Source organism: Anas platyrhynchos, chromosome 13, assembly GCF_047663525.1.
Source record: "Anas platyrhynchos isolate ZD024472 breed Pekin duck chromosome 13, IASCAAS_PekinDuck_T2T, whole genome shotgun sequence".
NCBI lineage: Eukaryota > Metazoa > Chordata > Aves > Anseriformes > Anatidae > Anas > Anas platyrhynchos.
The window spans coordinates 11,606,454-11,618,007 of record NC_092599.1 but is presented as its reverse complement, the minus strand read 5'-3'; the positions used below and the strand labels follow the sequence as shown (position 1 = coordinate 11,618,007).

At 48.2% G+C, this 11,554-nt stretch overlaps 1 protein-coding gene across 1 annotated transcript in view; it reads right to left on the bottom strand.

Moving 5' to 3' along the window:
- Positions 1–850: 850 nt before the first annotated feature.
- The window catches only part of ABTB1 (ankyrin repeat and BTB domain containing 1), a 30,258-nt gene continuing 19,554 nt past the window's right edge, over positions 851–11,554 (bottom strand). The window contains exons 9-12 of the mRNA XM_027467514.3: positions 10,465–10,563; positions 9,697–9,864; positions 6,300–6,500; positions 851–4,477 (exon numbers count right to left, since the gene is read on the bottom strand). Coding sequence (XP_027323315.1) covers positions 4,271–4,477; positions 6,300–6,500; positions 9,697–9,864; positions 10,465–10,563 — 675 coding nt within the window. The 3' untranslated portion in view covers positions 851–4,270. The remainder of the gene's footprint in view (positions 4,478–6,299; positions 6,501–9,696; positions 9,865–10,464; positions 10,564–11,554) is intronic.

The following is an 11,554-nucleotide window of genomic DNA, read 5'->3' as shown; positions in this document are numbered from 1 at the left end:
CTCGCAGCACAATGACACTCCTTATAAGCACCGCTCCTCGAGTCCCAAAAGCCTGATTAGTGCTTGAACTTTGCCAAACCCCGTCCCTCCCTTCAGCAGCATTACTCACTCAGTTACTATTGCTCTCCCCCCTTGAAAGCTGCGCGTTCCTGCAGGGAGCTAGAGGGGGTGCTTGGATCCGTGCTCTCTGAAGCCAAGGCATGCTCTGGAGTCAGCAGGCTGTGCGCAGGCAGCTCGTTGTGCTCGTTGCTGCTAGAACTATCGCAGCCACACAGGCATACAAGAGGGCAGAAGGGAGAATCTGTCCTCGGAGAGGAGAGGAAACATTGCCTGGCACTCCAGCAGGCCTGAGGATTGGAGAAAACATGCTTTGAGGGCACCACGAGTGCACTGAACACGTCAGAGTTAAGCACAGGAAGAGCTTTTCACTGAGGCTGAGAAATCTCCATCCTTGGATTTAACAAGAAGCCAGCAATAACAAAGGCAGGGGGTGACGAGCAGAGAGGAATAGACAACTGACCTCCAAGAGGAGCACCCCGAGATAAAAATCATCTCCCTGACACGCCACCAGCACACAGACCACGTCTGCACCACGGAGCTGCTCACAAAACACAACGCTGGGAGAAAGGAGCACACAAAAACAATTTGGTGCTTCACACCAATGGCAAGACTGTCCGAACAGGTCACCAGGAGAGGAGAGCAGTCACATCTTCTTCATTTCTCGGAAGTTTGGTACAGAGCCAGCCCTGGTTCAGGTGCAGGAACAAGTGCCAAAGAAACCACCAAGTGCTTTCAGAAATAAAGGCACACTGATGTTAGTCGGTAACAAACAGGCTACAGCAGGAACGGATATAGTGAAATATACTATTTTATTGCTGCACACATGCTTATACATTTCTTCTTAAATATATTGTTGCTCTGATAAACTTTACAATCTCCTTAATTCGACAAGTGGCAAGTAGTAAATTAAAAGGACAGAGGCAACAGAACACAAAAAGGATGCCGGCAACAGAAGAAAAATCCTAAGTTTTTTATTTCGTGATAAAATTATATGCAGCAAGAATAAAGTGAATTCCGATCTACTTTTTGACCTGGCTCATGTTAACCAGAGAGCTTGCCTGCATGCTGACCATCTGCTTAGGCATGCTTTTTCACAGCCCTGTTTTGCCAAAAGGGGTGGGGGGGGATAAAGGACCCCGGGTAATTGGCCGATCCAGCAGGGCTCACAGAAGCAGCCGCAGGCAGCCGAGGGGTTTGCTCAGCGGTCCGTGAGGAACGGGGCTGCTGGGGGAGCAGATCAAAAGGCCACGCTGACCTTTCCTCCCACGTGTCCATCCGCAGCCTCACTCGTTCCACACTTAAGGACACGGGAATGGAATTATTTAAGAGCAGCCACATGGAAAACGCTTCCCAGCACTGCTGCCCCTCCTCTGCTGCCCTCCCGCCTTGCCCACTGCCAGCATCCATCCTGCTGAGGCATCTGCGGAGAAAAGAATGAGCACATTCCTCGGTAATCCTGTGCCTACATCTTGTTCGGTACAAGCAGAAGGCAAAGGCCACGCTCTGCTCTCTGGGGCTCCGTGCGAGCCTCGTGCAGGGCTGTCACAACCGTTGCTGTGGGAAGCTGCCTACCGAGATGTCAGATGGGGAATTTATGCGGGAGAAGCAGAAGGGACGTGATCAACTAAACATCCTGCTTATGTTCAGTGTCATCTTCAGCCGTAAATGGAGGAGATGCACAGGGGAACTGAACCAGCTGGGCTAAGCTGACGGTTGTTTCTGTGCAGGCTTCATGACCCTGACACTTCACTGAACAAGAAAACAGGCAGTTCTGCTCTTCCACCCTTCTTTTCCCCAAATATATGGGGCTTCATATTCCAGCTTTCCAAATAGCCATTCCCCTCCTCAAATCTACTGAGATGCCTTCACCAGTTCAAGTTGTGCTGGTCTCTTTGGTGGTCTTGTCAAAGCCAAACTAAGCTTGGAGAGGGACACAGACACGTTCCACACATCACACAACACACACACAGCTCCTCTCCACGCCACCACCCCAAACAGATGCACCCCTGCTGCTCCCAAACAGCAACACGCCCTGCGCCCACACACCCATTTCCCCCACCCTTGTATGACTGCAGAAAGCAAACCACAACAACTCTGTATGTGTCCTCACGAGCTTTTTGAAACAGAACTGAAGCAGCCATGCAGCCACTATCTCCCACCACAAAGAGACTTGCTGGGCAAGAGAAACCAGTTAAACACAGATGACAAAGTGCACGGGCATCCGGGGTCCAGTTAGTGGCACTGCACCTCATTCCTGCTCTGCCAGCTCTGTCTGCAGCTTCTGTTAGTGCAACTCCGTCCTGACGTGATTTTGCCAAATCCCAGCTTCTCGGATACACCAGCTAAGCCCAGTGCCACCTTCTCACTGCAGCTGAACCCAGCCTGCTGAGTGCAAGCAGTGCCCAAAGTCTGCCCGCGTGAGCTGCAACATGTGCCATGTAGGGGCAGATGCTCTGGGCAGGGGCAGAGTTTGCAGTTCTCATATGGCAGGAGCATGAGTGCCTCACCAGGTGAGATTAGCGGGGAAGGGAGACCCATCCTCCCAGTATATCTGCACTTTAGCAAGTCCCTGCTAAACACTGCATCTCCAAACCCTTTCCTCATCTGTGTGTAGTGCCACCACCATTATAGGAAACAAGACCCTGGAGCTGCAGGGAACCCATGCCCAATCCTCACCTCAAACACTAAAAGCACACTTGTCATGGATTTTCAACTCCTGCTGCATGGTGTGACCAAAATGACAACACGTACTGGTGATGGCAGCCCACCATCTGTGCAAGATTGCCTATGTGCTTCACACAATGCTTTTTGTCCTCCCAGCTCACAGCACTGAAAGTATGCCTGGCTCAAGCCCTGGAGACCTGAGACTCTGGTAACATGCCATTCTGGAGATAAACAGCTCTCAGGGCAGCCTACTTGTGCAGGGCTATCACCTGCTGGTCGGTGCTGAGGAGAAATAACCTCATTACCCTTATTAGGAGTCTAATGAGACGAAGAGATAACATGACCTAGTGCAGAACATAGATTGCAAAACATTCATTAGTACAAACAGTGAATTTCCTGGAGAACAATGAACCTACAAGGCTGAAGGCTGAGCAAAGCCAGAAGGTTGAAGAGTGGGACAGCTGCACCATGAGAGACCCAAAAGGCCCCTTCTTTCTCAGAAGACTTCTGGTGACCCCTCTCCCCCAGCCCAACCAGCAAGTCAGTTTTTCTCTACCACAATGGACCAAGAGAAAGAGAAAGGTGCTGGTTCCAAGAACAAGTGCTGTTTCCTTCCTCTGTTAGGGAGTCAAGGGGCGCTCTCCCTTTTTTATGTATCGAAAGCTACTGCTTTCTAGGAATGGAAGGTCTCTGGTCTCTTCTGTATTACCAAAGATGTTTGTTCAGCAAAGCTTTTAAATTCTTAAGTTGTGCATCCCATGCAGCACAAGGAAAATATCAAATCTTTGCTCTGTATTCCCCTCCTGATTGCATATACATTGTCCACCTGTCGGAACTCAGATATTTTAAAAATCTGAGGTTTTCCACTCCTCTGAGTGTGGAAATCCAAATGACAACACTTCAAAGCGATGAAAAGCTAGGGAAGACCTGGAAATCACTTTTGCTTTTTCCACCTAACTAGAATAGCAGGTGAAAACAGCAGCTTCCACACAGCCAAGTGCTTCTGTCCCTCTGTTAGGGAAGTGCTGCTCACCTTTGCCAATCTCATAATGCTGATAGTGAAAGAAAGAAAGGCCATCTTCTTTCTAATATACTTATTTGAAGAGTTTAATCCAGTTTTCTTCCTCTGCTGCTGGCAGTTCAGCAAATACCCTGGCATGAACCAGTTTCAGCAGTGTATTATTGGGCAACAGAACAGGATGGATCTTAACACCAGGCATAGCAAGTCCCCCCGAGCAACTCCCTCACCCCCACGGCTTGCAGTCTCCTATCAGCATTGCATCGTACAAAGCAGCAGCTACTGAGTTAGGCTGAACTTTGGGAGCTACTTCCGAAAGGAGACACAAAACCAAAATAAAATCAAACACAAACCAGACATGCAAATGTCCAGACGTAAATAAATTAAAAAGAAACCATGCCTGGAAGTGGATGGGAAGGAGGACAAAGTAGAGGAAAAGAAACATTCAGAGACTCAGATGTTCTTGCACTCCGAGCCAACCCACTGGGGGTTACGCAGGCTGCATATGACAGGCAGGGTTTGCACACATCAGCACTCAAGCCCTATACTGGCCAGGAGGTTTTCCAGAGCTTCAAGTTTCTGGTTGGCTTCCTCGATGGCACTGTAAGTCTGCACATTGCTGGTGATGTGGAAGCGAATGTCATCGACCAGGGGAATGGAGTCAGTCTCCTGCCGCTCCTCCACAGCCTCTGCATTCTCCTTCACAGCAGCCACAAACTCCTCCGACTCCACCAGCTGGATGGGGCGGACAAAAGCATTGTTAGGAAGACAAGAAGGCAGGCAAAGAGATGTTAACTGTTGGATAATGGGCTCATCCACTTTTTAGAGATCCACTAGGAGAAGAGGGAATCCTAAGGGCATCAAATCTTCCCGTGTCTGCTACAGGCACCACTTGGAGATGAGTCCTGCTACCCACCTGAAGGAGGCAGTAATACTCCAACAATAAGAAGCCACAGCTGTGAGTAACCTGCACCTCAAGCAGCACACTGTAATACCCACTAAGAATCCGTAGTTCTGCTATCAGGGCACATGAATATACATAATATTCCTTCCAGAAAAGCTCCCTAGCAGGAACTGGCAGCAGGAACCAGGAGATTCTGCCAGACACCTTTGGGAAACGTCTTGCAACAGGCAAGGCAGCGGGCGCTTGCGCCCAACGCAGAAGCAGGAGACCCAGCTGCCTGCTTCCACCACGGCTCTCATCCCACCACCACCAGCAGATCACAGCAGTGCAGCTGCTCTGTTCTGTGCCCATCCTGACAGAATCAGGTCACCCATGAATGATTTTGCACCGAGTTCCCCAGGAACATGTGGCGTGCTGAAGGGTGAGAGGCAGCTTCCGTCTGTCTGTGCGACCCAACTGTGCCTGGGCGCAGCGGGCTGCTGAGCCCTGCTCTGTGCTAGCCACTCTGCCAAAATTTCTCCCCGTTGCCATCATCAGTGCATCTCCACAAGATGCTGGCAGCTGCTGATGTTTTAACAGCTGGGGTTGGCTTCATTTGTGCTAACACCCTTAGAAAGGCATATTGCCAGTACTGGGTCCAAGGATGCCCACTCAGGCTAGAAAAGAGGAAGAGGAACATACAAGCAAAGCCCTACCTTGCCCAGTTACTACTTGGGGTACCAATTCAGCTTTCAAAATGAATTCTCTTTTCTGAAGCCAAAATCTGGGTGCACAATGATGTGTTTATCATCCCCAAGCAACCCACTGAACAAAATAACAGCCCTAAAATTACTCCCTTTACTGTTTTCACAAGCTAGAAAGAATTTCACACCTTCCAAGCTGCAGGTGAAAATGTTACATTCCCATGTGAGCTGTATAAGCCACTTAGCGAGACCTGTCTAAGGACATAAAATAAATAAATAAACCCACATGGATTCTAGTTTGTCCTTCTGTATGGCAACTTAATCCATGAGTCCTGACACTTCAGGCTATAATCACTAAGCGTAACACTTAAATGGAGCCTCATAAAGAAAACTGCAGCATTAGATTAATTGTTTCTGGCTGCTCAACAGACAAGTTTCCCCTGTGAGAACCTCTACAGTTAGATTTGTCATCCTAAAGGAGAGAGATCATATTGATGACTCCAATCGATAGCAGTGTGCCAGGAAGACCACCCTTCCCCACCCCGAGCAGGCTATGTGTGAACACTTGCATACATTTCCTGCACCAAGCTCCCCTGCCAACCCCATTGGGTTCTCCAGGCTACAGCTGATGCACTTTGACAACACTGCTGCTACTTTGGCTCTGGTGGCTGAAAGCTTGGTGAAAGTCACCTGCCTGCAGCACTTAAAAAACTTCTGGGGTAGGTTTTCCAGCCCCCAGGGCTGTGCTAGACAGCCCCCAGCATTCGGCTTACTGCAGTGACATTCCCAAACTCCATCCTAACTCACCATGAGCATTCCTACCCAACAGCTGCTCTTCTTCAGGAAGCACATAAAACCAGAGAGGGCAACTATTTATCACAGACCAAGCACAACCATTAAGTCTACAGCTCACTGTGCATTTAAATTTATAGGCACATGTGCTAAGCGCAGCAGGAAGTGTTTCTGCTACCTTCTCGATGATCTTGGCCATGTACTCCGTGCACTGGTCCTCCAGCCGGGTCAGCTGGAACAGCTTTGCAATCCTCCAGATGCTGACAACGTTGTCCTCTTCGAGGATCTGCGCCAAGGTCCTGCCGCACAGGCGCTTGAGCCCGGGCAGCAGGTACATGTCTGCCACACACAGCACGTCGTAGGCATTTTCCGGGGACAGCTGGCAATGAAAAGAGGGAAATTACTGCCCAATGACACCCACCTCACTCGTCCCTTGCAAAATCCCTTCTTCTGTGTCTTAGCAGAGGTTCCCTGAAATGTTACTTAGCCCAAACACTGCTTTGGAAAGAGAGGAGCTCAACCTTTCAGGGCTAGGTCTGCCACTCAGTCACTGTAGAGTTTAAAATGCCGCAGAGGCAGCTTGCTCAGCATAAAGCAAGAAGTTTGCCATCCTGCCGCTGACCCCCTAACTAAGCACAAAGCAATTTGAAACACTGAAGAGTAGCTGCATGCTGGCTGCTCAGAAATACTCAACGTGGCAACAGAAGGAGGCAGCTTGTAGCAGAGGTACTGAAAGCTCTTCAGAGAGATTGGCTGGCAGCACAGAGAATTTTGTCCATACTCGGGCTTTTCCTCCCATTTTCTACTTCTGGATTCCCATTTTGTGAAAAACATGCAAAATTCTCTTAAGTTCCTCCCTCAAACTGGCTCTGTGAAGCCAGCCAGCATATCCTCCTGCCCCCACTGCCATTCTTGTCTCTTTCAGGAACTCCCAATCTTATCAAACAACACCTGGAAGGCGCAAACCAGCCCCCGAAAAGGGGAATGAGAAGCACGATGGAAGCACTGCAGAGATCTAAGATCAAGGAACCCACAGGCAAAAGGACGGCACACGACTCATCTCGGCTTCAAAGGCAGCTCTCAAAGCTAGCAGTAATCCCAGCAGGTACTGTCAGGACTGGGGCTCCTTGGAAGCATCGCAGTATCAAAAGGAGGTCAAATCACGTGGGGCTTTCAAGCCACAAGCAAGTATTTCGACATATGCATCAGAGCTAGATGAAGCACACAGAAAATTGTACCCCAAATAAATTGTACGTGAAGCCCAACTAACCGTGGAACAGACTGCACATCAAATATCACTGAAGCTTTGACAGGCATTCAAACTGAACTAAATTCATGTACCAGATGCTCAAGTTCATACCGCTGTTACTGGCCTTTAACATTTTGAGGCTCTTGAGGTAGAGAACCAGCCTCCCATTTCCCTCTTGGATACTTTTGTTCCTTGCAATAGGAGGATAAAAAATGCCATAGGTAATGCTGGAGACACCACCTCCAGCTTCACTCAATCTATCCTCCCTGGCTGGGCAAATCCTATTTTAGTCAGCCATCTGCGTCACTAACCTGGAGCTAGAGCCACTTTCTGCACAGTTCTGTTCCTGCTAATGTGAAGTGCAAAGAGTGCACTTACCCACATGCATTTTAACAGCCAATTTGCAGGATACAGGGGAGGCTGGGGAGGAAGCAAGATCACTTGTTTCTAGAGACCAAGCCACACTGGTCTAGACTGAGGAACTACAGCTCTAGTGCAAAAATACTGCTATGCACAGCTCCACATGTGGTTGCTCACTCTGACAACTGCAAAACGCTGATTATTTCCTCCCCTACAGCTGTCCACACCGGTGTTTGGACTGTCTACTCACAGCAAATGTCTCAGCAGTACAACACCCCGCAACAGCTGTGCAGAAGGATGTGTTAGAGGCATGTCATGAATGCTATAGTGCCACACTGATGTAACAAAGCTTTTGGGATTGCTAATCAAGTGCTGCTTTGTCCTTTCATACAGCTCCAGGAACCTCACAAGCTGGAGGTGTTTGAGTCAGTAGTATTGATGGCAGCAGCTTCCTCCATAAACTCCCCTCGAGCCCACACAATTATTCTGATCAGCAGCTTCTCTTTCTACCTGAACTCTTCCTGGGCTCTGTACATATTCGTCCCTCCTGCTGCAAGCTTTGTCACTACTACAGAGCAGAAAAACTTTTACATTATTTGGAGAAAGAAAAGTGGAACCAAGAGTGTTGACATCTGTCTGGAGAAATCCAGGGGCCAGGGAGAACACTCCACATATAAGTGTGGAACTTGAGCTATATTCCTGTTTTCTTGACCATTCTTTCCATGCCAGATGAACTCTCCAGAGAAACTCAAGACTTGGCTGCTCAGTTTACAGTCCAAGCTAGAGCCTGTGATGGCACCATCCTGCACAGGAAACATGCAAGCAAGACCCTTTCCATTCCTACCTATTGCTATTTGTCTGCCCTGCCCCAAGTCCAGCAAGGGCAGCTGAGGCACCCCTTGGAAAGGGGCAGCTGACTGGGAAACGTCCTTCCTGTGAGCCACCAAGAAGCAGGCAGACTGCAGAGGTGCAAGGCAACAGGGTCCCACTGCAGTGTGGTCTCAAGGTCAGGAGCATCTTCACAACCACAACACAATTCTTTGCCTCCCTTCCTGCTCCTTCAGAGCATGGCTGAGGGGAGACCACAGACAAGGGAAGCATCTGCTCTCTGGCACACCAATGGCAATCCTGCTCTTGCTGCCTGCTAAATACATCTCTCCCCACCGTGTATTCCTGGCTGCTGCCCTGAGGTGAACAGATCAGCAGAAACAAGGTCACAGCTGCATGTGCTCTCTGTACATGGCACCTAACCCAGAGCATGAAAGCTGCTTTGGAAAAATTGACACTGGCAGGTGCAGCAGTCTCTGATCACTGCCCTAATGCCTGAATGTGTCCTGGCATCTTGTAGCTACATTTGTGGAAAGCATTTGCCACAAAATCAAAGCTGCTTAACTAGTGAAATTTGCAGCACCTTCCACTAGACTCAAAATTGTGTGGGTTAGAGCCCTTTCGTCCCTGCTTGCAATACTGAGCACAGCAAGGCCTTGGTCTCCCAGCGGAACCTTTGCCCACCCCAGCAATAAATAACAGTGGCAATAATTACTACGAATGGAAAAGTGGGCCATGATGCCAAGGGTAAGTAAGTAGGAATCTCTTAACCTTTCCACATCTCCAAATGTGTTCGATCTGCCATCTACTGGCAGCTCCCCACCTTGCCCTTCCAGAGCCCAAGGGGGAAAATCTGCAAAGACCTGCATTTACCAGCCCCACGTACAGCACAAAACCTAATTTCCACACTTTTGTCATTGGATGGAAGAGTGGGGATTTATTCTGAATGTCATGCACATAAGCCATCTCCCTGCAGAGCTCACAGCAAGTCCCAGTACACGGGTTCCTAAGACAGAGATGAAGTAGCAGACTAGGGCAGTATTTATGAAACCATCCCCAGGACGCTGCAGAAAAACTCTGCTGTGCACACCTCCAGAATTAAACAGCGCAGGAGGAAAAGCTCTGTGGCTGGCCTCACCTCTGTATCATCGCTGTAGATGTAGTAGAGGACCCGGATGAAGATGTCTTCTGAGATGTTGTGGAGAGTCACCACAGGGATGCTGGGCTGTGTCTGTAGCTCCTCACTCTCACAGAAATGGTCTTCAAGTAGCGCTTTGAAGTAATCACTGCGACCACAGAAAAATGCCTAGAGAAGGAAGAAAGGCCAAAACACTAGCAATTCACCAAACAGCACTACCTGTCGGAGCAGCTCAAAGATATTTCTGAAGCTCAGACTCTGTAACTCCAATTCTCCCTATATTCTGAAGCTGCATTTTCACTCTTCAGGTGAGACTTCTTCCTCCCTTTATTCCATACCTTATTTCTAATCCTGCCTAACCTCAGAACCAAAAGCATTCATGAACTTAAGAGATTCACAAGTAGCATGGGACTAGGGCAGGAGCTTGAGTTGAGGTTGGATCTCAAATTCTATTCTTATTGGTGTGTACTTGTAAATCAAACATTCCCCTCTCCAGGCACTGAATTCACAAACCAGCAGCAGGATGTTTTGCAGCTGTGAATGCTGTAGCTGAATTCATAAATTTATCTCCTCACTTCTGCAAGAAAGGCAGGGTTTGCTGTTCTATTAAATGTTTTGAACACAGTTTCCAGCTGCAGCGAGACTTTTGGTTTTCCAGCTGATGAGGCAATGCTGCTTCTGCTGAGTGTATCCAACACTGGATGAGTGGGGAAGACAGCTACACTCAGGGCAAAGAACAGGAGAACGAAATATAGCACAGGCACATACCTTATGGCACAAGAAGTTGTAATCTGCCACCCGGAAACACACGTCAGAACAACTGTTGAAGTTGTCGGTGCTGTCAAACGGCAACTCCCCAAAACCAACCTGGGAAAAGAAACCAGAAAATCCTGCCTTTACCGTTCTTGCCATAAACATGCTCAGGAACCTGAGTTTGGACTTCCTGCTGTTCCCAGATGCAACCATCCATCTGTTCGCTCAGCACAACACAGAGAACTAGAGATGCTCTGAAGAAAGATTTCAATGGGAGGGACTGGAGTCCAGTTCTTGCACTCCTGGTAGAGATATTCCTGGTGCAAGTTAGAGCTGCTTCCCTTTTCAATGAAAACTCCCTGACCCTTCCATACACCTCCAGAAAGCATTTCTGCACCACCTAGCAAGGCAGCAAACCAAGTGGAGGTGACATTTATTTCACAAAGTCGGTATCATAAGCCTACGAGAGCTTAGGACTAGCACATTATTGTGTAGATCTCCAGGTGGATGTAGTAAAGTATAGGTTACATAGATGTATAAACCGTCTTAAAATGGTTTGGCTACAATTACCGCTTCACTTGAATAATCTAACATTTCCAAAGCACATTTTAAATTTATCATTTGATTTGCAGCCAAAGATAGTGTTGTTGCAGTATTAATACTCCAGTGAATTATTTTAACACCAACACACCTCCTCCCAGTCCCACATGCCAACAAAGACAGCACACACAAAAAAAAATCTGTTGGCCTTATGTTATTTTAAAGTGACACTTCCAAATATTTTCACTTCTACCTTATTCTGTGTTTGTTTGCTAAAAAAAAAAAAAAAGGTTGTATTCACAGTCACGTAACCAAGACAATTAATCTCTGGAAATAAAAGTTCCTCCTGGTTCTTGCTTTCCAGACACATGCCCCTGTGCTGCCTGTGACAAGGAGTTTATTACCCCTGTTTCTCATCCAGGAAAGATACACCCCAAATTTGCACCTGGGAAAATCCTGGGATGACCTCAAAGACCAGTCTCCAATCACAGCCTACCTAAGCATCATTTCCAACATGCCTGCCTGGATCCTAACTGGAAGCAACACACTTTCAGCCTTACTAAGG